This window comes from Carlito syrichta, unplaced genomic scaffold, assembly GCF_000164805.1.
Source record: "Carlito syrichta isolate Samal-C Ts95f unplaced genomic scaffold, Tarsius_syrichta-2.0.1 Scaffold301609, whole genome shotgun sequence".
NCBI lineage: Eukaryota > Metazoa > Chordata > Mammalia > Primates > Tarsiidae > Carlito > Carlito syrichta.
In genome coordinates this window covers 477,724-503,264 of record NW_007245705.1, presented here as the reverse complement: position 1 = coordinate 503,264, position 25,541 = coordinate 477,724, and the positions used below count along the sequence as shown (strand labels likewise).

The 25,541-nt window shown below is 41.6% G+C and overlaps 1 protein-coding gene across 1 annotated transcript in view; it reads left to right on the top strand.

Annotated features, from left to right (window-relative positions):
• TBC1D9 (TBC1 domain family member 9) overlaps positions 1–25,541 on the top strand; it is a 74,354-nt gene that overhangs the window by 29,845 nt on the left and 18,968 nt on the right. The window contains exons 8-13 of the mRNA XM_021710847.1: positions 4,069–4,283; positions 6,197–6,314; positions 8,447–8,732; positions 9,323–9,452; positions 23,895–23,993; positions 24,171–24,239. Coding sequence (XP_021566522.1) covers positions 4,069–4,283; positions 6,197–6,314; positions 8,447–8,732; positions 9,323–9,452; positions 23,895–23,993; positions 24,171–24,239 — 917 coding nt within the window. The remainder of the gene's footprint in view (positions 1–4,068; positions 4,284–6,196; positions 6,315–8,446; positions 8,733–9,322; positions 9,453–23,894; positions 23,994–24,170; positions 24,240–25,541) is intronic.

Below are 25,541 nucleotides of genomic sequence, written 5' to 3'. Positions count from 1 at the left end.
GGCTTATTGGCCACTTGTATATCTTATTTGTAGAAATACCTATTCAGAACATTTTCTCACCTGTAATTGGATTATTAATCTTGATTATTGAGTTATAACTGTTTTTGAACATATTTTAGATAGAAGATCATTATCAGATTTTCAAAAAAATTTTGCCATTCTGTGAGCTGTCTTTTCACTGTCTTGACTGTATTTTTTGAAGCACAAAGTTTTTAAATTTTGATGTTTTCTTTGTCACGGTACTTTCGTGGTGTGAAGATTTATGCCTATACTTTCTTCTGAGAGTTTCATAGTTTTAGCTCTTATATTTAGGTCATTGATTTATTTTGAGTTATTATTTTGTTTAACGTGGTGTGAAGTAATGGTCTAATTCATTCTTTTCCATATGGACATCTGGTTGTCCCAGCGCCATTTGTTGAAAAGACTATTCTTTTCCCTATTGAATTGTTTTAGGACCCTTGTCAAAAATTAATGGTTCATAAATTTAGGGTTTATTTCTGGACTCTCACTTCTAGTCCATTGATTTATATGTCTGTCTTTATGCCACTACCACACTGTCGTGTTTACTGTCACTTTATAATACATTCTAAAATAGGTAAGTGTGAGTCCTTCAATTTTGTTGTTCTTTTTCAAGATTGTTTTGAGGGTTTTGGATCCCTTGAATAATTTTCATATGAATTTTAGGATCAGCTAGTCAATTTTTACAAAAAGGACAGCAGGGATTTTTATAGGTATTGTATTGAATATATAGATCAGTTTGGAAGGTTTTCATATCCTAACGGTATTAGTCTTCTAATCCATAAATACAAGATATCTTTTCATTCAATTAATTTATTTGTTAGTTTTTTTCAGCAATGTTTTTTAGTTTGTAGGTTATAAGTCTTATGCTTATTTCATTATATTTAGTCCTAAATATTTTGTTCATTTTGATGCTATTATGAAGGGAATTGTTTTCTTACTTTCATTTTCAGAGTGTTCATTGCTAGCATATATACAATTGATTTTTGTATATTGATTTTATATCCTATAGTCTTTATAAACTCATTTTTATTAAGGAATACTTAACAAAATCGCATATTTATAAAGTATACAATTGGATGTTTTGATATGCATTGTGAAATGATAACTGTATTCAAGTTAATTAGCATATCTATCATCTTACCTAGTAGTTAGCATGCTCTATTTTTTTCTTTTTTTTTTTTTAACCCTTTTTTGGGAGGGGTGTTGCAGGGGGTTACGGATGAGAATACTTAAGATCTACTCTCTTAGCAAATTTCAAGAATACAATACAGTGTTATTCACCGTAGTTATCATGCTGCACATTTGCTGCCCAGAATGTTTTTGACTTGTACAACTGAAGCTTTGTACCCTTTGATCAACATTCTCTTCTCCCTGCTTCTATGAATTTGACGATATTAGATTCTTCCTATCGGTGAGAATATACAGTTTGTCTTTATGTGCCTGGCTTATTTCACTTAGCATAGTGTCCTCTGGGTTCATCCATGTTATAAAAAAATGACAGGATTTTTCCCTTTTATAAATCTGAATAGTATCTCATTGTGTGTATATATGCCACAGTTTCTTTATCCATTCTTCCTTCAGTGGGCCTTAGGTTATTTCCGTATCGTGACTTTCGTGAAACATGCTGCTGTGAAAACATGAGAGTGTAGATATTTCTTCAAGATACTGATGATTTCGCTTCATTTGGATATATTTTTAAAGTAGAACATAGCTCTATTTTAATTTTTTGAGGAACTTTCACACTGTTTTCCAAAATGCCTGCAACCAATTTATTTTCCCATCAGCAGTGTACAAGGATTCCCTTTTCTTCACAATCCTCACCAGCACTTTGAGTTTGTGTCTTTTTGGTAATGGCCATTCTAATAGGTGTGAGGTGGTATTTCATTGTAGTTTTGATGTGCATTTCCCTGATGATTCGTGATGTTGAGTGTGTTTGCATATTCCCGTTGGCCATTAGCTTGTCTTCCGAGGAATGTCTATTCATTTCCTTTGCCTACTTTTAAATCAGATTGTTTTCTATTTATTTCCTTTGCCCATTTTTAAATCAGATTTTGTTTTTGCTATTGAGTTGAGTGAGTCTCATATATGTTGAATATTAACCCCTTATCCAATGTATAGCTTGCAACTGTTGCCGCCTTTTTTTTTTTTTTTTTGAGTTGGAGTCTCTGTCGCCCAGACTGGAATGCAGTGGCCACTTCCGGCCACCGCAGCCTCAACCTGCTGGGCTCTGGCGATCCTTCCAAGTAGCTGGAACTACAGGCACGCGCTACCATGCCCAGCTGATTTTTGATTTATTGTAGAGATGAGGTCTCGCCAAGTTGCCCAGGCGGGTCTCGAACCCGTGGGCTCAGGCAATCCACTCACCTCAGCCTCCCAAAGGCGCAGGATTACAGCCTGAGTCACCAAACTGTTGTCTTCTATGCTGTGAGTTGCCTTTTCTCTCTGTTGATGGCTTCCTTTGCTGTGCAGAGATTTTTAGTTTCATGTCCTTCCACTTTTCTATTTCTGCTTTTGCTCCCTGTGCTGTTGGTGTCATACTGAAAAACTAATTGCTCACACCAATGTCAAGAAGCATTTTCCCTGTTTTCTTCCAGTAGTTTTATGGGTTAAGGACCTATGTTTAAGTCCCGAATCCATTTTGTGTTGATTTTGGTGAATGGTGTCAGATAAGGGTCCATGTTCATTCTTCTGTATGTGAATATCCAGTTTTCCTAGCAGCAATGCAATTAGAATTTGGGTTCAGAGGAAGCTATTTGCATATTGGGTTTTTCTGTCTTTGAGAATCTTGAAATGCAAATATTTCAAATGTGTGGCCTCCACACCCCAGCACCCAAGGAATTCCTATCAGTGACAGCACTCACCGCTGCTAGGAATATCCTTAGCATCCCCTGCAATTCTAAAAATCCCTCTAAGTATTCCAATACCTTTGCCTGCCCTTCAATACTGCTATTTAAGCCCTTAAGAGCTAACGCTTTAGCAAACACGATTCAGATAGGCAGAACCTTCTTTTACAAGTGAAACCTTAGCAAAAGCCACAATAAATTAAGAGTGAAGCTGCTGTGTTTGAAGGGAGTGATGGACAAGAGGGGAGGCCACCATCCGGCCTCTGACAACCTCCTCTCCTCTGCTCCTAAGCACTTCCTGGGGATTACCTTGGAAGGAAGTTTCCTGAAACAAGTTCCTTGTTTGGGTTTTTGTTTTGCTTTTGTTTTTAGTCAGGGTCTCACTCTGTCACCCAGACTGGAGTGTACTGGAATGATCGTGGCGTATTGCAGCCTTGACCTCCTGAGCTCAAGTAATCCTTCTGCCTCATCCTCCCAAGTAGCTGGGACTACAGATGCATGCTACCATTACCAAATAATTTTTTGTAGAGACGAGATCTCACTATATTGCCCAGGCTGGTTTCAAACTCCTGGGCTTAAGCAATTCTCCTGTCTCGGCCGCCCAAAGAGCTGAGATTACAGGTGTGAGCCACTTGCCTGACCTGGAACAAATTTTTATAGTTTGGAAACCTCTATCTTAGGAAATCTGTTTTTTTTTTTTTAGTTGGAGTCTCACTCTTGTCACCCAGGCTGGAGTGCAGTGGCATGCTCATAGCTGGGCTTAGGCAATCCTTCTGCCTCCTGCCTCGGCCTTCCAGGTAGCTGGAACTATAGACGCATGCTGCCACGCCCAGCTAGTTTTTGTGATTTACTGTAGAGACGAGGTCTCTCCAAGTTGCCCAGGCTGGTCTCAAACTCCTGGGCTCAGGCAATCCTCTCACCTCGGCCTCCCAAAGTGCTAGGACTACAGGTTGAGCCACTGTGTCAAGCCAGAAATTTTTTAAGAGGCCAGTTTATCATGCAACTGAAAGAGGGAAGTAGGGCACATATACATTTACCAATCTAGCCACGATTGCAGCATGCCTCATCTATGCGGTTTCATCTTATTTTGCGAGTTTCCTTTGAGAGGTAGGAAAGTGAAGGGGTTCAGTCACAAAGTTGCAGTTGCAGACCAAAGAGCAGGGCTTCTACTTTTTTGATCTTATATTTGTTGGGTATTTCCCAGGTGCTATCAATGAGAAGGCCACGCATCCTGGGTACTATGAAGACTTAGTGGAGAAGTCCATGGGGAAGTATAACCTCGCCACAGAGGAGATTGAGAGGGATTTACACCGCTCCCTTCCAGAACATCCAGCTTTTCAGAATGAAATGGGTATTGCCGCTCTGAGAAGAGTCTTAACAGCTTACGCTTTCCGAAATCCCAACATAGGTTACTGCCAGGTAAATGTTATAGATTTCTATTTTCTAAAAAGAGGTAAAATAAAATTTCTATCTGCCCGTAAACAACGTGAAGAAAAGATTTATGGTTGGGGAGCTATCACTTCACCAAGGTGTCTTAATGATGGCACTGTTGACATTGTGGACTGGATCATTCTTTGTTATGGGTGCTGGTCTGTGCTGGGTGGGATGTTTAGTAACATCCCTGGACACTACCCACTAGATGCCTGCAAAATTCCCTCATTGTGACAGCCAAAAGTGTCTCCAGACGTTGCCAGTTGCCCCTGAGGCACAGAATCAACCTGGGCTGAGAATCACTACCCTGAGCGGAGATGCTGAGAGACACGAGCACCCTTTCTGGATTCACCACTGCCTGGCTGGGTGACCTGGAAAAGATCCTTCTGATCGCTGTCTGCTCCGCCCTTCATCCTACCCTGGAGGAATAGAGAGCATGAGTCAGCACTGGCTGGTCCTTTCACTGTGGATTGCCATGATGTGTTCCTACTTTGAATCCTTTTAAACAATAATGTCCTTGAGAAGACAGCTTTTAAATGCTAGGGTTATGTTTAAACACACATTTAAATAAATGCTGACGCAGTATAAAAATGTTACCCACGTGCCAATGAAAATCGTCTCTTGCATGAGTATATAGGACACAATTTGGGAAGCTCCAAGATAATATGACTTCAGGTTTAAAGGCCACATCATCAGAGAGGCCTTCGAACGCGAAAGCAGGTTTAACTCCTGCTCTTACACACACACACACACACACACACACACACACGTTAGTCTCCCTATACTGCATTAGTTTATCTTTTTGATAGTACTCCATTTAAATAAACTCCCATATTAACTAATTAACCTTTCGATCTTTATTTTATTAGTATCTTCCTAACATCAGCATTTAGGGCCTCTGAGACTTGTCACCACCATGTACCCCATCACCTAATACCTAGACTAGTGCTTGTTAGACAGTAGACCCTTCAAAAAAGCCTACCTTGACTGAACGACTAAGGAACTGGGACTGTGACCATCATCACGTGCTAAAATTAACAGGTTAATTTTCAAGTGGAATTTTAATAATGATTTCACTTGGGAAAAAATGAGTAAGACTTACAAGAAAGAGCCTATTAGGCCAAAATGCCTTTTTTGAAATGTATATTGTAGAAGTTTGGTGAAAAATGACTAGTTTCTAGGAACTCAAAAGAAGCCAAGGAGTTAGTTGGCTTCTACTATCATCGAGCTCATATTTATCGTTTGATCTTCCTCTTTTTTAATTAAGAGGACTATTAAAGTAGTTGAGCCTGGAGTGGTTATGCGCTATCTGATCATATCTTTTAATAAGTTTCCTTCAGAATTTGAATCACTCTTACTTATCACTACCGTTTCTAGCCAGATGGAAATAATGGGTGAGGACTCCAACTTTGAAAGCTTTCATTGTTCTCTGAGAATGGCCTCAAGCCATGTGTATATGATTATAAAAACCATGATGAAAGTTTACAAAGGCAGTATTGACCTTATGGCATTAAGGGTGAAGACTACTGAGAGATTTTAGCGTGAGTTTAAAAGCTTTGTCAAATAGCCTTTGGGCAAAGTTTTTGAATGAGGGTTTTCCTGTACAATTTAGGGCTCAATCTGATGAATATTGGTGTTCATGAAGACCCTGCACAGCATTAATGGTTTTTATATTTTTAAAGGGTCATAGACAAAGCAAGACTCACAAGAATATGTGACAGATACTATGTGTGGTCCACAAAGCCTAAAAATATTTATCTGACCTTTTACAGGCAAAAAAGAAAAAAAAATATATCGCTGGCCCCTGTAAGCATAATTCAGTGAATTTTTTTTTTTTTTTTTGGCTTAACAAAATTGCTTATATCTTCATCTGTATCTGATGAGTCTTTCTCTCCTTTTAGGCCATGAATATTGTCACTTCAGTTCTGCTGCTTTACGCCAAAGAGGAGGAAGCTTTCTGGCTGCTTGTGGCTTTGTGTGAACGCATGCTCCCGGATTACTATAATACCAGGGTTGTTGGTACGTGGGAATGTGGTTCACATTTTGACCTATGTCTCATCAAGAAGGTGTTTTTAGAGAGGTGCCAACTGGCACACTATTTCCAAACCATAAGCCGAAAGAGTTTCAGACGACTCCAGATTTTTTTTCAAAATGGAAATGAGAGTGCTTGAATAAATATAGATTGTCCACAAAGGAGCTCCGTGGAGCCTAAGGCATACACACATTTCACTGTTACAGAAGTCATTTTAGAAAGCATTTGAAGTGGAGGCCGGGTAAGGTGATTCACACCTGTAATCCCAGCACTTTGGAAGGCTGAGATGGGATAATTACTTGAGTCCAGGGGTTTAAACCCAACCTAGCAACATAGCAAAACCCCATCTCTACAAAAACTCAAAAAATTAGCCAGGTGTGGTGGTGCATACATTTAGTCCCAGCTACTTGGGTGGTTGAGGTGGAAGGATCACCTGAGCCTAGGAGGTCGAGGTTACAGTGAGCTGTGATCGTGTCAATGCACTCCAGCCTGGGCATCAGAGTGAGACCCTGAGGAGGGAGGGGAGGGAGGGAAGGGGAGGGAAAGAAAGAGGGAGGAAGGGAGGAAGGAAAGAAAATAATAAAATAATTAAAAAAGAAAGCATTTGATATGAGTGTTACTCTGTGACATGTGAGAGTGACACAAAGTACACCAACCATCAACACAAGATATGACCAAGAAAAAAAAGCCTTCATAAAGAGGATGGAACCAGTGGAATGCAGAAGTGTTCTACAAAAGGTTATCTGGGGTGGAGAAAATGCTGTATAGAGATTTATCCAAAGCTATGTTTCTGAGGGATTTTTCAGAACTGGTTTATCACAAAGTAAACACCTGTTCTGAGCATTGAAACAAATTACTACTATTACTCCTTTCGATGCCCTCAAATATTAGACATCCATTTCAGGACAGCTTCTCATGGCTAGTGTGGGCCAGTGTGTCCTTTATTCTTCCTCTTGTATTCTGTCTATCTGTGCACACTAATTTGATTCATTTAAAATGTTACCCAAAAATGTCAGCAAATTCATCATGAATGTGTACAGTGGAAATGCTTTTAAATTACAAACAAAACAAACAAAAAACCCCAATTGTTTTAAAAAATGACTCACCTATGTGGACCATGTATCCAGAAGAGTGATTTTTTTTTTTTTTAATAAACAAGAGTTTCCCAAATTAACTGCTTCAGTATACATCTGGAGCTACAGTCATGCCCTGGCATGTACCCATTCTATATTTAGTTATGTTTAGATAACTCATCTTGTGCCCATTGCCTGCGGTACTCAGTACACCAACAGGCTATACAGGTAACAACCTAGGAGCACTAGGCCATACCAGGTAGCCTGGGTGTGTCGTCGGCTATGCTGCTGGGTTTGTGTAAGGACATTCTGTGATGTTTCTACAGTGATGAACTTGCCTGTCACAAAGCAGACCCTTCAATAAGCATATTTTGATCAAACAACGAAGGAACTGGGTAGGACTGTGACCATCATCACGTGCTAAAATTGACAGGTTAATTCTCAAGTGGAATTTTAATAATGATTTCACTTGGGAAAATAATGGGTAGGACTTACAAGAAAGAGCCTATTAGACCAAAATGTCTTTTTTGAAATGTATATTGTAGAAGTCTGATGAACAGTGACTGTTTTCTGGGAGTTCAAAAGAAGCTGAGGAGTTAATTGGCTTCTACTATAATAGAGCTCATAATTATTGTTTGATCTTCCTCTTTTTTAATTAAGAGGACTATTGAAGCAGTTGACAATGCATTTCTCAGAACACAGCTCCCTCGTTAAGTGACGCATGACTGTACTTAGCTGTACTTTTCAACCTAACCACACATTATGTTGCCAGCACAAAAGAACAGATTGTATGTCCTGAAAACTTTGTAAACTGGTCTTTTCAACAAGGCTTATCATTGTCAGGAAGAGAAGATGCAGCCAGAACTAACTGGTGACTGAGCTGTGCTGACACCTTGGTCTCTAGTAACACAGTAGCAGCCTAAGAGTTAGCAGTTTGTATTAGCAGTCATTGTGAACTGGATTATTACATCAAGCAATTTAATTAGGTTCTTTAGTAAGAAAGCGTCATTGGCTGTGTGCTTTTGTGTCCCCTCCCCCTGCTACAGGTGCACTGGTGGACCAAGGTGTCTTCGAAGAGCTAGCGCGAGACTACGTCCCACAGCTTTATGACTGCATGCAGGACCTGGGCGTGATTTCCACCATCTCCCTGTCTTGGTTCCTCACGCTGTTCCTCAGTGTGATGCCCTTTGAGAGCGCGGTTGTGGTCGTTGACTGTTTCTTCTATGAAGGAATCAAAGTGATATTCCAGCTGGCCCTCGCGGTGCTGGACGCGAATGTGGACAAGCTGTTGAACTGCAAGGATGATGGGGAGGCCATGACCGTTTTGGGAAGGTATTGTACTCAGCCTGTCTGAAAAGCAGCTCTGGTTTTCTTTGCTGTCTCGCTTTCTCCTTTGTTTCATGAGTCTTAACTGACTTCATGGTCATTAGAATGCCCACTTCTTTCTGTGGTTGAGGATTTTTTTTTCTATACTTTTTCTTTAGAAGTTAAGAAACTTTCATTTTGCTTTTAAGGAAACTCTAGTCTTTTGCAGGCCAGGTGAGGAGGTTCATGCCTGTAATCCCAGTACTTTGGGAGACTGAAGCTGGAGGATTGCATGAGCCCAGAAGTTCAAGACCAGCCTGGGCAGCCTCGTGAGACTTCATGTCTACAAAAACAAAAAAATTAGCCAGGCGTGATGGTGCATGCCTGCAGTCCCTGCCACACAGGAGGCTGAGGCAGAAGGATCGCCTGAGCCCAGGAGGCCAAGGCTGTGGTGAGCTGTGATTATATCACTGCACTCCAGCCTGGGTGACAGAATGAGACCCTAACTCAAAAACAAAATAATAATAAGAGCTTGTAGAAAATGACTGGAAAATTTTCTATCATGGGAAAATTCCAAGTTCGTCTCCTAGTGACTTCTGATTTATTTCTTCCTCTAGGTATTTAGACAGTGTAACCAATAAAGACAGCACACTGCCTCCCATTCCTCACCTCCACTCCTTGCTCAGTGACGATGTGGAACCTTACCCTGAGGTAGACATCTTCAGACTCATCACAACTTCCTATGAGGTAGGTCTGGTTTCCTATGGAGCTCAGCTGCCCATGTGTCCCACACTTCCACTGCTAACGTGTCTTAGCTGTTTCATGCTGCTGTCACAGAGTTCCACAGAATGGCTAATCTGTAAAGAACAGAAATGTATTTCTCGTTTCTGGAGGCTAGGCAGTCCAAAATCAAGGCACCAGTAGGTTGGGGCCCAAGCTCCCTGCTTCCAAGATGGTGCCTTGAACCCTCCCTGTTCCGGAGGGGAGGAACATTATGTCTTCACATGGCAGGAAAGCAGAAGAGAAAACCGACTCCCACGACACCCTTTCATGGTGGCGTTAATTCATTTGTGAGGGCAGAATCTTCATAACCTATATACCTCCGTTAGACCCTGCCTCCCAACACTGTTGTGTTACGGATTAAGTTTTAACATGAGTTTTGGAGGGAACAAAGCTATTCAAACCAAAGGTTTACCTGCTTCCTTTTACACTGTGAGAGCCACTTGTGGGAAGTAAGCCGCTGCCTGCTACCTGACAGCTTTGGTCTCCAGAGATGGACACTGCATGGAACTTGGGATTTCTGGTGGGTTAGATACTGTGGCAGCAAATGGCATGATAAGTTCTGGTCCTTCACTTCTTTGCTGCAATCCACCCTTAAGCCTGATCGAGTCACGCCTCAAATTCAACTCCCAGTGGACTGAGGAGAGGCTGCTGAGATCAGGCAGGGAGAAGCTGACCTTCACTCATCAGTTTGCTTCCTGTGCCCATACTAAGCACTTAGCTTTTCCCTGAATTAGCTAGTCTGAGACACTTTGGAGACCCTGTACACATAGTGGTGGTCAGGGTGCTAGCATTCCTTTAAACTTGCTTGGCCTAGAGGGGAGAGGATGCCTTCTGGTCCATGATGTCCCTGGATGCAGCCTGATCTGCCGATGTATCTCAGAGTAGAACTAACAAACTTCTGTCGATAAAAGAACCGCAGTGCTCTGTGTTCCCTAGCAACTGGTAATTTGTAGGGCCCCAAAGTCTCAATGCCCATAATACTTGATGATTTCTTTTTTTTTTTTTCCCTGATTCTTGACTCTGTAAACTTTTATAGAAATGATCATTAAGAAAGAGAAAGCATGAATGTTCTATTCAACACACTCTGCCCTCTACAGTTGTTTTGGGATCGTGTGAGTGGTGATTGTTAGTATCCCAGCTGACAGCAAACTGGGTAAGAGGAAAATAGTGAGGGCTGGATGAGGTGAGAAAGTCCCTCCTCAAGTCAAAAGTGTAGCACTGTTTTAAAGAGTCTGTATGGATCTAGAAATCTTTTCAGGAGTGTTAATGCATCCTTAACTCATAATGGGAGAAAGACTACTTATTTTTTAAATTGTTCATTGAAACTCCATGTGTGTTGAAAGCAAAACATTTCTAATTATTTTATAGAATCATAAAAGTAATGCATGATTATTGTAGAAATTGTAGAAAAATATGAAGATAAAAATAAGATATATGTTATGAGCATTTTGCCATATTTCCCTCAAGTATGTTTTTATGTTTACAACATGCACTTAAAAAATAAGGTTCTACTAAATACTGCTTTGTCATATTCTGTTTTTCACTTAAAATATACCACAGGCATTTTCTAATATGTTAGATATTGTTGAAAGACATGATTTTAATAAACTATTTGTATTCTGCTTTAGTAAGGTAACAAAATTTATTTAACTTGTTCCTTTTTGTTGGGTATTTACTTGGGTTTCTTCCAAATTTTCAATATCATATGGCATTCTTTGATAAACTTGTACACAAATACCACATTTCTGATTATTTTTTAGAGTCTTATAAATGAATTTACAGAAATATACTAGAAATATGAATGAGTTTTTAGTTCCTGACACACACTATCCCATTTCCATAAAGGTTGTCCCAATTTAGATTTCCACTCTGAGAGATTAAGAATGGCTGTTTCAAGTAACTGTCTCCAAAACTGATTATTAACCTAAAGCATTTTTTTTTTAAAGAATCATTGCCCCAGGTCTTTGGGATAGCTTTCTGTCAGAAATGTTAGATGATTTGTTCTTCCAGGAAAAAAAAAGCCCCTGTGATTATACAGAATAATTTGTATACCTGTGGGTTGTTTTTCTAAAGGCATCCCCTGGACCTTTATTGTTAACAAAATTTTGCACCAAATTCATCAAGCTTAGTGTGTGGAATATCACCTTTGTTCTTGATGGCAGATAAGCTGACATTGTACTGAGGTCAGCACTTTGCCCATTTTACTGGGAAAGAGAAGAGATTGAGGCAAGACCCAGGGCTGGTTTTCCTTTACATCCTGTCTGGCTGACCCCTGATGTTGGCCCTCAGGCTGCCAAATATCCCATCACAGGACATGGCTGCAGCTTCCTTCCTCTGCCTGGGAAGACAACCCCTTTTACTTATATCAATATCTCCATTACCTGGTCTTTCAGTGCATGGTAACAGGCTTTTTGTTTCTTCTTCTCTGCTTAGGGGACACGACTCTGCTCGTTTGCCAGTGACTCTCCAATGCCTTACAGATCAATTTAAAGAGAACGCCACAACCTCATGCCCTTCCTTCTTCCCACTCCTAACCATTGGTGGTTCTCAATCCTGACTGTGCATTAAATCGCTTTTTAAAAAATATAAATTCCCAGGCTCCGCTTCAGACCAATTAAATCTGAACCTCTGGCACTAAGCCCAAGAGTCAGTATTTTTTTTTTAAGTTGCCCAGGCAATTCCAAATGCCTGGTGAGGATTGGGATTGGGATTCATAGCACCAGATGCAGGATGGAGTGATCATTAACGTAGATTAGAACCTGGCTTGGGCTGAGACATGACACCTAAGTGTTCCAAGGCTCAACAACACATTTCTTTTTGCTCTTTGGGATAATTAGCCATGACAATTGAAAAGTGGGGAAAAATTACTGAAAGCACATTCATCTTTTGAGATTTGGTCAAAGGTTCAGATCAGATTGAGTCTGGTGAGGAGAGATGATAATGTCACTTCATAATGCCTCATGGGGAAGATCTCACTCATTGTAAGTTCTCCTAAGCCCCTATTGATTGTTGTTTGCTTGTTTGTTTTGAGGCAGAATTTTACTCTATTGTCCAAGTAAGGGGACAGTGACACAATCACAGCTTCCCACAGTCTCAACCTCTTGAACTCAGGCGATCCTCCTGTGTCAGCCTTCTGTGTAACTGGGACTACAGGGGCATGTCACCACACCAAGCCAATTTTTCTTTTTTTGTAGAGGCGAAGTCTCGCTATGTTACTTAGTCTGCTCTCAAACTCCTGGACTCAAGTGATCCTCCCGCCTCAGTCTCCCAAAGTGCCGGGATTACATGTGTGAGCCACCGTGCCTGGCCCCTGTTGGAAGGAATTGTTTGGATGGCTTGAGACTCCAGTGTTCTATGGGTCCTGTGTATAAGGCTCTGCACTTTTGGCAGACTTATGCAGAAGTAGAAGAGAAAGTCCTAACTTCATTTATTCATTTGTTTATTTTGAGTTGGATCTCACTACGTCGCCCAGGTAGGAGTACAGTGGCATGCTCACAGCCACCACAGCCTCCATCTGCTGGGCTCTGGCAAACCTTCCACCTCAGCCTTCCAAGTAGCTGGAACTACAGGCACATGCCACCATGCCCAGCTAATTTCTTGATTTTTTGTAGAGATGAGGTCTCACCAGGTTGCCCAAGCTGGTCTTGAACCCTCAAGCTTAGGCAGTCCTCTCACTTTGGCCTCCCAAGGTGCTGGTATTATAGGCATGAGCCACTGTGCCTGGCAAGAAACTCCTAACTTTAAAGTTCAACTCATAGACTGAGATGCCCACCCCTTGGGAAGGCACAGGATGATATTAATAGACCCTATAGCTGGCACACCGCCATCACAGAAGTTCTTCATGTTCAAGATGACCCAGCCCAGTGGGTTCAGTCTGGGCTATGTTAAGCAGAGAAAGAATGTGACTGATAAAATGCAAGGCATAATTTGTGCAGATGGACAGGCAGCTAGGAAAACTCAGAGTCTTGCATCTCTGGCTTTTTAATGATGACTAGAATAGCTACCACCCATTGAGGGCCTGCCATGGTGGGACAGAGTACTGCGTTTTTTGTTAACCCATTTTCAGGTTGAACATGTGAGTTGAGAGAGGTTGGGCTAGTTGTCACAAGCCTCATGGCCAGAAAAGTAGCAGAATCAGAATCTAAGTAGGAACTTTCTAGCTTTAAAGCCACAGCCAAGAGAGTTCATCTAGATTAGAACGGAGATGGAATTGTGGATGGAACTGTGGTCATGAGGTCAGTTGGTCCAGTGGAGGCTGGGTAGTGGGGGGATCTTGAGACCTCTAATTGATTTGCGAGGCACCTAGCAGCCAGAGGAGTCTGGGGAGAGTTCTTTATCAAGTATATCATTTCTGCTCCCTATGTAACACGTGGGAGATGAGGAGAGCTGACAGAATAGACAAGCAGAGAAGATGCTCCTATTGTACCAGGGAAAGACCCAAGAGATGCTAGAAATGGGGCTTGTCTATTCATTTATTCAGAACATCTTCGTTTAAGATTGTCTGAGCACCTGTCTTTTGCGAGGCATCTTCCTCAGCTCTGGGGATACATTAGCTTCACTGGGTATGCATTTTTCTTCATTCTTTCTTTTTAACATATAGATGTTACCAACCACAGTGTGAGTCAAAAGGATAACATGATACATTTCCATTAATCCGTCACCCAGTCCCATCCGTTATCAACATTTTCCTGATCTGTGTTTTATCTAACTCCCCCCTTGATCCCTGTTTTTCCCAGAATATTTAAAAGCAAATTCCAGACAGTACATTATTTCACTTGTAAACCCTTCATTATGTGTCTCTAACATGTACATTAAGTTTGGATAAGGCATTTTTGCTTTGACTTTCAAGTATAATTTTGAAGTTTGTTTATCCCTCAAAAAAAAGTTGACCTGTAAGTTGGTTATCACCAGTTGTAATGGAACTGTAATTATAATATTTGCAAGTTTTGCCTGATTTTAAAATATAGGGGGTGCAAAAATCATGTAGACACATTTTAAATATGATGTTTGCTCAAAAGATGGTGTTAATCAAATGAATGCTAGCATCACCATGTTACAGGTAGACAGTCGAAGAAAATAGCAGAAGCATGGTTGAGCAAATTAATACTACATACACATTGCTACCGTAATTCAGTTCAACTTCAGAAAGTAATACATAGATAACATCTCTTAAAATGTGTACACATTTTTTTGGCATCCCCTGTATGTGCTTTTTTCCTTTTCCACTTCTTCCTCTGTCTTGTCAACAACACTTCCATGGTAGTTGTTTTACTTATGGAGTACATAAATTTTTTTTTTTAATTGGAGTCTCACTCTGTTGCCCAGGCTGGAGTGCAGTGGCACACTCATGGCCATCCCAGCATCAACCTGCTGGGCTCAGGCGATCCTTCTGCCTCAGTCTTTCAAGTAGCCGTAACCACAGGTGCCTGTCTAATTTTTTTTTTTAATTGTAGAGATGAATTCTCGCCAGGTTGCGCAGGCCGTTCTCGAGCCTGTGGGCTCAGACAATCCACTTGCCTCAGCCTTCAAAGTGCTAGGTTGAGCCACCAAGCCTGGCCCATAAAATTCTTAACAGCAATCCAAAGGGGTAGAAATTATTTGCCCTATTTTGCTGATGAAACTGTACCCTTTCTACAATGCCCAACTGTCAAAGCATTTCTTCTTTATAGAGGGCAAACTTTACATTAATGGTGTATATTTAAAGAAAATGCTTCCAGGCCAAGTCATGCATTCCCACGACTATGGGTTCATACACAAGGCACACACGTGGGTAGGGGCAAAGGCATGGAAAAGGATGGGCCTTAGGGAACCAGACAGCTGGCACCTGCAAGACTAGGCAGTCTCTCTGCCACCTGAGATGAGGAACCATTGCTGTCAGGACTTTTTTGCTTTTCAAGTGAAGTTGTAATTCTTGATTTTATCTGAATTGCCAAATTGTTAAAATACTCCCCAGGCTAAATAATACATGTCATGGACTTTCTAGCCTACTAGCTTTGTAATTTCTGCTTCGGGGCCACTTTTAAAATAGATTCTAGCTGGATGCCGTGGCTCACACCTATGATCCCAGCACTTCCGGAGGCCAAGGTAAGAGGATTGCCTGAGCCCACGGGTTCAAGACCTCATCTCTTCAATAAATCAAAAAATTAGCTGGGTGTGGTGGCACTTGCCTGTAGTTCCAGCTACTTGGAAGGCTGAGGCAGAAGGATCGCCTGAGATCAGCAGGTCGAGGCTGAGGTGGCCATGAGCGTGCCACTGTACTCCAGCCTGGGCGACACAGTGAGAGTCCAACTAAAAGAAAAAAAAATAGAGTCTAGGTAAAAAAATATAGTGATGGTGGCACTGTGCTTAGAGTTTTTCACAATTTATCAGAATTAATTATTATCATAAGCCTAGGAATCAATGGTGTTATTATGTCCCTTGAGCAGACACTAGAACTAAAGCTCAGAGAAGTTCAGTAACTTGCCCAAGTTTATCTAGTATGCTGAAGCTGGGGTTCAGCCCTCAAGTCTATCTTTAATGTGCTTCTCAAGATTTCTTATAATTTAATCAGCAGCATGTGCAAGCCGTAGCTAATACCCAGTCAATTCACATGGGATGTTGAAACTGACTAAAATATTTTCTGTTGATTCCCAAATTTACCATATGTGACAGCTGCTTCATTAGACAAAAGGCCTCAAAAAAAAAATGGTACCTCGAGGAGCATAATATAGAATATAAAATACAGTATGATTTTTAAAGGAAAACATAAATATTATAATAAGATGTAAAATAGGGGCCTGCTTTCCAGCAAAGAGCTCTGAGGGAGCCCTATGATATGAATATAGTCATCAGTTGAGACTTGGTTAAAGATCAGAGTACCCAGTGATCTATCACAGAAACAAAGAACAGAGTACCATATGTTCTCACTCATACGCGGACCATGAACAATTATAATACTATAAGAAAGGGAGTGGCAGTAGTGGGAAACTGCCGGGGGCGGTGAGTTGAGATTGGGAGTTGAGGGAAAGTGCTGGGGCACACCTCATCAACAAGGGTGCCTGCATAATGAACATTTGTATACCTCACCCTGAATTTTATCCCACGTCTTTAAAATAAAAACAAATAAACATCAGAGTACTTAACTTAGGGAGGGCGACCATTCGATGAACACAAGACTCCAACAAGCCAAATCTTCACCTGACTTTGTATCCTTTTTCCTACTTGTCATCTCTTGCCCTTCTCTCCCTCCTCCTTCCTCCTCCAGAGCATCTTTATGCTTTCCACACAATATGCAGTTACACACATGCAGAGAGACCCCACCCACTATAGGAGAAGGCGGGGGAGGGTGGGGTGCTCCTTCAGCTGTATGTGAGAAGCCCTCTGTCATCTCCTGGGCTCTGCCTCCTGATCTTTTTCTACATGCCCCACAATCCATATCCCATCAAAGTCTTCTCTCTCCCACGCGTCCAAGGCAGAACCATATTCATTGCCTTAACCATTGAGAGATTTTCTGATTAAAGAAAGGAATCTCTCTCAGGCATGAATGCTGCTCAGCCCTTGGCTAACTGTAGTGAGCCCCATTCTCCATACTGGGAAGAGAAGTAACCCCACAAATTCAGACACATTAAGGAGACTTTTTTTTTTTTGAGTTGGAGTCTCACTCAGTCGCCCAAACTGGAGTGCACTGACCGCTCCTGGCCACCGCAGCCTCGACCTGCTGAGCTCCAGCGATCCTTCCGCCTCAGCCTTCCGATTAGCCGGAATTACAGGCACAAGCTACCATGCCCAGCTGATTTTTTGATTTATTGTAGTGATGAGGTCTAGCTGCCCAGGCGGGTCTCGAACCCGCAGGCTCAGGCAGTCCACTCACCTCAGCCTCCCAAAGACGTGGGATTACAGGCTGAGCCACCGAGCCCGGCTTAAGGAGACTTTTTAAAGCATAATTTGATGACCTAGTCTTATTTTAAAACAAAGATAAACCATAGACTTTAGATATTGGAAACAATGCCTCCTTTTTATTCTAGTAAATTTTCTGGTAGTGGGCAGATTTGTTCAGCCCATTCCATGGAACTGTGACCTAAATTGAGTTTCAAGTTGCTGTTTTGTTTTTTAAATTATAGCCTTTCAATATTTCAAAGGCTGATCTGGATTGAGCTTGGTTCGTGTGGTCTCTTTTAAAAGTCTGTATCTGTTTTCGCTCCATCCCTATCTTCCCAATAGCACAGGGAAAGCTTTACAGGATCAATCAAACCACAAAGATACTGCCCAGCATGGGTAGAGGAGCCCTTATTCCATTCCGGATTGATGGTGGGAGTTGGGAGAGACCTGAGACAGATGCGTCTCTACCTCATTCCTTAGTCGGAGCTACTTGCTCATTGCTCTATGTCTCGGGGAGAAAAGAGGAACGTCAGCAAACAGGATGGAGGGAGGTGGCAAGAAATGAAGGACCGCACACCTGTTAACTGGTATCAGAGACCAGGGATCAAAGCAACAGGAAGAAGTACTGCCTGGGCCGGGTGTAGTGATTCACGGCTGTCATCCGAGCACTTTGGGAGGCAGGAGGATTGCTCAAGCCCAGGAGTTCGAGACCAGCCTGGGCCATAGAGCGAGACTTCGTCTTAAAAAAAAATTAGCTGGGTGTGGTGGCACATGCCTGTAGTCCCAGCTACTTAGGAGGCTGAGGCAGAAGGATCACCTGGGCCCAGGAGGTCGAAGCTGTGGTGAGCCCTGATTGTGCCACTGCACTCCAGCCTGAGCAACAGAGTAAGACCCCAACTCAAAAGGAAGGAAGGAAAGGAGAGAAGGAGGGAGGGTGGAAGAGAGAAAGGGAAGGTACTGCCTGCATTGAAAATGCCCCGTCTGCTCATAAAGATGTTAGAAATTAGATTGGAAAATTAGAAACATGCCACAGAAAAATTTAGATAAAAGTCAAATTGGAGAAGAGATATAAATGAAGATGGATCATTTTGCTTATTGTTTAAGGAAGGGAGGTTCTAGAAAATTAAAATAACTGAAGGCTCTCTCACCCCCAGCATTAAACTCTGTTTGTTGTTCACTCTTCCATTAGTGAATTTGTTCTTTCCACAAAACTGAAATGTGCAGGACTTAGAAGAAGGTGTCCTATCTAGGCCTCTTCCCCTGTTTTTACACTTCATCACAGCCAGAAGGCCTCGAAGTGATAGCCCTTGTTTTGAGTAATGGGAGTATTCGCTCTAGAATATGCTAAGCCAAGTGTTGTTTGTCCTGTTTTTTTTTTTTTTCTCTTGTTCTCTTGCCCAGGCTGGAGTGCAGTGGTGTGATCATGGCTCACTGCAGCCTTGAACTCTTGGGTTCAAGCAATCATTTCATCTCAGCCTCCCACGTATACAGGATTATAGGCACGCATCACTACAGCCAGCTAATGTTTTAATTTTTTGTAGTAATGGGAGTCTTGCTATGTTGCCCAGGACAGTCTCAAACTCCTGACCTCAGGCAGTCCTCTTGCTGCAGCCTCCTGAGGTTCTGGGGTTGCAGGCATAATCCACTGTGCCTGGTCCTATGTCCTATTTTTAGCATTTCATTTTGTCAGGGTCTCTCCAAAAACAGGGAGCGAGAGAGAGACCCCACCTATGTTGTTTTCATTGCTCATTTTCCTCTAGAAGTCCTCCAGAATTGGCCAAGCATGGTTTCCTTCATAGAGTGGGACCATTTACTCCAAATGGAAAGACCATTGTGTTCTGTCTGAGACAAGTTGCAGAGACATAGCCAAGAAAGGCTTCTCGTCCAACAGATGGCAGGATTCATTTCTAGTTGAGTTCTTACAGTAATTAAGAATTAATCAATCTAGTTCTTATATTAATTAAATATGAGCTACACAGGGCTCTTTGAATGTAAGACTTGCGAGGAAATCGCTCTTTGTTTAAACAACCTACAAAGACTACCAAGCTAATGTGTAATATCAGTTACTATTATTGGTACATAATATATTATATCTTTATCTCCCACATCAGTTTTACAAGGATGGTTTTGGGGGTCTTATTTTACAGAGGAAAACACTGAGGATCAGAAGACTCAACTAAATTGTCCAGTCAATAGTTCATTAGTGAAAAAACAATGATTTGAATTCCATTTTTGTCTGGCTCCCAAATCTCTGTTCTGTTCTATCCAGAGATAAGGAAGGACTTGCTGCTGGTGATAGAGCACTGGGTCGAGTTTTGAGCCCACCCTCTGGGCCTCAGAATCCCTGCAGCTCAGTCACGATGGAAAACTGGGTCACTTATTTAACCTTTCAAGGTCTTGGTTTGGCCAGGTGAAAAATGGAGGTAGCAGTCCCAACTCACTCAGGTTATTGCAAGGCTCAGATGCAATGGCATATTAATGCCCTTCTGTCTCACAACTATTACTTATTTTTTTGTGTGTCCACAGACACACTGTGGCTCATTTTGAAGTAAAAAGCCCAACCCACCATCATTAGGGAGGTACTTTGAAATGGACGTTCGCTGCTTTTCCATTAGGACCAAAAAACTCATCTTCCCTGGGAGTTTTTGTGTTCCTGGCCAAAGACATAACCCCAGAGTCAATTAAACGTGACTGTCTCTCATGTTAAATGGCAACCCCTACCAGTTCCGGAATTCTGGCTTTTCAGTAGAATTAATTATTGCATCTTTCACTGTTGTTGAGAAAAGTTTCTTTCACAAACTCTGCATTTGTTGGGTCAAGACTATGCATCGCATTGCTGATGGAAGGCCCACTGGTCGGATTCAGAGATGTCAGTGTCTTCTTTTCTCCTGATTATCTGAAAGGAAGGTCTGGGTCAGGACTCAGTTCCTTGGATTAGTCCTTTCAAACAGGGAGGAAAGTATAAGGTCCTAGAAAGGAATAGTCTTTTGCTATAAATCCCAACTTGAGAAATATGAGATTCATAGTTCACCACACAGACCAGTCTGTAGAGGAGGTGTCATTGAGAGGGTTGTCAGATAAAATGCAGATCTAACCTTGACTGAGACATACTGAGAGTAAAACATTATTCCAATTTAACTGTATTTCCTGTATTTTTATTTGCGGAATCTGGCAACCTTAGCCACTTAAGCACCTCTGTCCTATGCAACAAGTCAGAAAAGTCAAGTTCTGGGGCGTCTCCCAAGGGGTGGAGCTGGAATCAGACAACCTCGGTTCAAACTTGACTTTGCCACCAGCTGTGCACTTGGGCAAGTTGAGGATTTCTGCTAAACCTCTATTTCCTTGTCGCCTCAATGGGTGTTAGAAGAGAATTTGCTTCCTGGGATGATCTTGGGGACTCCAGGTAGTCGTCAAATACATGTTGAGCACTTAGATGCCTCTGCACTATCTCAGCTCTGGCAGACGTGATCTCTGCCACCATACTGAATGGTGATGGGTCTAATAAGCAAAAAAGAAATGTAAGGTGGTAACAAATGCAAGAAGGCATGCAGCGGGGTGAAGGGTGGGGGTATATTATTTCTCTGAAGGTTTATTTTTCTGGTGAGGTGACAGTAGAGACACAAATGTCATGGGGTACCAGGTGCATGGCCGTCTGAGAGAAGTACATTCCAGGTAAAGGAAGCAACCAAAGCTCAGGCCCTGACTGGCAGTGAAGCCTGCATGATGTGCTTAGAAGCAGCAGGAACCCACTGAAATCGCAGAAGAGTAAGAAGACTATAGTCCAGTCTGGGCCGCTTGGCGAGACCCAGTCTCTACAATAAGTCAAAAAATAAGCTGGGCGTGGTGGTGTGCCTGTAGTTCTAGCTACTGGGAATGCTGAGGCAGAAGGATCACCTGAGCCCAGTGGGTTGAGACTGTGGTGGCCGTGAGCGTGCCACTGCACTCCAATCTGAGCGACAGAGTGAGACTCCTACTCAAACAAAAAGAAGACAGGGGTGATGGATGACTGAAGTCACTGTGAAAGGTGAGGCGAACATACAGGGCGCACAAGCCTTGGAATTTTACCCCAAGTGAGAAGAAAAGCCATCAGAGTTTTGAGCAAAGGAGTAAAGAAGGACCTCTCTGCTGCTTGGGGAAAAGAAAGGTTAACTTCATCTAGGAAGTGAAGAGAGTCTGTTATAAGAGAGGACGGTGATTAAAAGTGGAGGTGGGGAAAGTGATAGGGCGCCCAGAGAACAGGTGTTGATAGAGAGGACTGATGATTCCCTTGGTAAGGATAGCATTATCCAGCCCTTCTTCTTGGTGAACTTGATGGCTTGAGGAAGACACACTTGACTTTGAAATTGTGTTCAACTTCTGAGATGCATGAGAATTTGCAGATAATTCTTTGTGGTCCCTACATGGCTTCAAAACAGTAAATGAATGTACAGCCTAGAATGGCTGTCATGTGGCAAGTCTTTTTAATGCTTCTGTTTAGCATACCCATGTGACCATTACACAGATCAGAAGATAGAACATTGCCAGCAACCTGGAAGTGCCCCTTGTGCTTCCTTCCTGTCACTGTCTATTGACCAAGGCTAATAAATCTCCAGACTTTTAAAACCATAAATTAGGTTTTGCCTGTCTTTAAACGTCATATAAATGCAGTTATATAAAGTACACTCTCTTGGTTCTGGCTTATTTTGTTCAGTGTTGTGATTGTGAGATTTAAACATATTGTTCTCTTCATTGTTGCATCGTAATCCACTGTATGACTATGCCACAATGTATTTAACTACTCTGTTGCAAATGAGCGGTAGAGTGGTTACTTGCTTTTGGCTTATAGTGTCACTATTAATATTATAATATATATATTTGGGTTAAAAAAGTATACACTTTTCTTTGCTGTATCTACTTAGTAGTAGAATTTCTGGGTCATAGGAATATATCTGTTCAGAGTCAGTAGATACTGCCAGACAGATTTCCAAAATGGTTGGACCAGTTGATACTCTGACCAGCAGTATATGAAAATTTTGGTTGCACTGTATCCTTGTCAACACCTGATATTGCCTGTTAAGTATTCCTTTATCCTTTAAATGGGTTTAACCATTGTAGTTACTGCTTCCACGGGTTAAGCTTCATGCTGTATGCAGAATTTCTTTCTTTCTTTCTTTTTTGTTGGTATCACTTAAAGATATAACACCCTACATATTATTTCTTCTACCTTCAGATAGGAGAGTCATTTGTCGTTTGAAATTTAGTTCTCCAGACATTTAGATAATGCTGGGCATTTTGAATTTGAAGATATGCTGAGCTCTCTGTGTCTGCCATCCAGAGATGCACAGTATGAATTTCTGGACCAGGTGGACAAATGCCACTGACATAGCAATCAGGAGTAGGGAACCTCACACAAGGTTGGAGATTTCTTCCAACTTCCTAGTCTAACTGTCATCCTCAGGTGAGATCCTTCCTTTCTTCTTTTTAAGAAAATTCTTCATTTGAAACATTTCTTCACACAGAAATTGCCTTTTCTTGCCCTTCTTCTTGATGAACTTGATGGCTTAAGGAAGATACATTTGACCTTGAAATTGTGTTCAACTGCTGAGATGCATGAGAATTTTCAGATATTTATGGTCACTAAATGGCTTTACAACGGTAAATAAGTGAGCAGTCTAGGATGCCTGTCATGTGACAGGTCATTTCTTTTTTATATTTTATATATTTTTTATTTTTATATTTTATTGTATTTTATTATAGCAATATAAGGTACAAGTAAGGTTTAACTTCACTAGAAGGCTGCATGCAGGTGAAGTTTGAGCCTCCAACTAGTCTTCCCTCCCCCTTTGTGTTGTTACATGCCCAACCCTTCTTCCCCTGGCAGTGCCCAGTGACTGCCAATCCCTCCTTTGTGCTAACATGATCAGTGTTCAGGGCCCACTTATGAGTGAGAACATGTGGTAATCAGTTCTTCATTTCTGTGACAGATCACTTAGTATGATGGTCTCCAATTCCATCCAGTTTGCTGCAAAGTCCATGATTTTGTTCTTTATGGCTGCATAAAACTCCATCGTGAATATGTACCCCATTTTCTTTATCTGGTTCACTTTTGATGGGCAGCGGGGTTGGTTCCATGTTTTTGTTATTGTGAATAGTGCAGCTATAAACATGCGTGTGCAGGTGTCTTTTTTGTACAATGATTTATATTCCTCCAGACATATTTCCAGGAAAGGTATTGCTGGATCATATGGAAGGTCAATTTTTAGTTCTTTTAGGAATTGCCACACTGCTTTCCTTAAAGGTTAAAGTAGTCTGCATTCCCACCAATAGTATAGAAGCGTTCCTGTTTCTCCACATCCTCTCTGGCATCTATTTTTTTTATTTATTTATTGATGAAAGTCATCCTTCCTGAAGTTAGGTGGTAGCTCATTATGGTTTCGATTTACATTTCTCTGATGATTAGTAAGTCATTTCTGATACGTCTCCAGAGTGTGTGTGTCAGCCGTTCTGCAGCCATGATGCTGTGTACTCTCGCACATTTTCCCCACAAATGTCAACATTGCTCCTTTCCAGAAATTTGGAACTATCCGGGCAGACTTGATTGAACAGATGAGATTCAAACAGAGGCTGAAAGTGATCCAGACGCTGGAGGATACCACGAAGCGCAACGTGGTGAGTCCTTTGCGAAGCTGCAGGCTGCCTGTGGCTCATCTCTCACTCACACTCCTGCCGGCTGTGCCTTCCTGCTGGACAGCAGCGAGGATGATTCAAAAAAAGAAAATCAGAGACTTTCCCCGCATGACCCCTCTTTGGAGTCTGTGGAATTCATTGTGCTTACTGTTTTTATAGGTGCGAACCATTGTGACAGAAACTTCCTTTACCATGGATGAGCTGGAGGAACTTTATGCGCTTTTCAAGGTGCGTTTCAAGTAAACCCGTGCCCATTCCAAGGAGTAAAAGAGTTCACTGTAATCATTTAGTTAATTGTTGATTTTTCTGTTAAATTGCTAAGGGATCACATGAGTCTCCCCATGTGTAATTCAGAGTATAGGGCTGAGAATACAAAGTGGAGTACTTAATATGAAAAATAAACATTCTTACAATGAATCTAAGTTGATGTCCAGCTCCCTTGCGCTCCATATAATATCCTAGCTGTTTCTGAACCTAAGAAAATAGGTTACTGCTTCATAATATTCGTTAGAACAATGGCAATCAAGTTTAAATTCTGCCTGAAATTCTTGTAAATTGTAATTTCCTATACAGCATTAAGCTGTAAAACACCCCTAAGAAGAGATCATGTGTAGCTAGAATAAGAATAATACCATTTCGGGGTCTAAGAATAAGCGTAATTGGTTAAATAGCTGTGAATTCCATTTCCTAATTCACACCTTGATCCTTAATAAGAAACTATGATATTAGTAATGTCTAATGTTTCTTCTAGAGAAAAACATTTTGTCACAGCTATCATGATCAACATCATGGGTTAAAATGTGATAATTGTCATGAAAAAATGGTTAAAAGACACATTTTATGCAGGTGCCGATTTCAGCACAATCTCTAATTTATTATCAGAATTAAATTTGGCTGTTTCGAGCACTGCAAAGATAGTCCAAGAGGAATTAAGAAGAAACAAGCATAAGAATTAGTCGAACACTAATAGTTCTTTTTTTTTTTTTTTGAATTGGAGTCTCACTCTGTTGCCCAGGCTGGAGTGCAGTTGCACACTCCCGGCCACCACAGCCTCAACCTGCTGGGCTCCGGTGATCCTTCCACCTCAGCCTTCCAAGTAGCCACAACTACAGGCGCGCACTACCACGCCCGGCTAATTTTTTTGATTTTATTGTAGAGATGAGGTCTCGCCAAGTTGCCCAGGCGGGTCTCAAACCTGTGGGCTCAGGCAATTCACTCACCTCGGCCTCCCAAAGCATGGGATTACAGGCTGAGCCACTGAGCCCTGCACTAATAGTTCTTACAACCAAAGAAGGTGACAATTTAGGAGTGATCTTGCTAAAATGCCTGCTTGCCTGTTGGCCACTAGAGGACACCACCACCATTTTATTTATCTTTATTTCACTAGTGCCTGGTAACATACAGTCTCTCCTTTACAGGTGTTCCAAACATGTATGCTGAATTCGTAGATAAATTAGTGATTAATTCTCAGTGTACCACAGACCCTGTGTTCTTTTTTTTTTTTTTTTGAGTTGGAGTCTCACTCTGTTG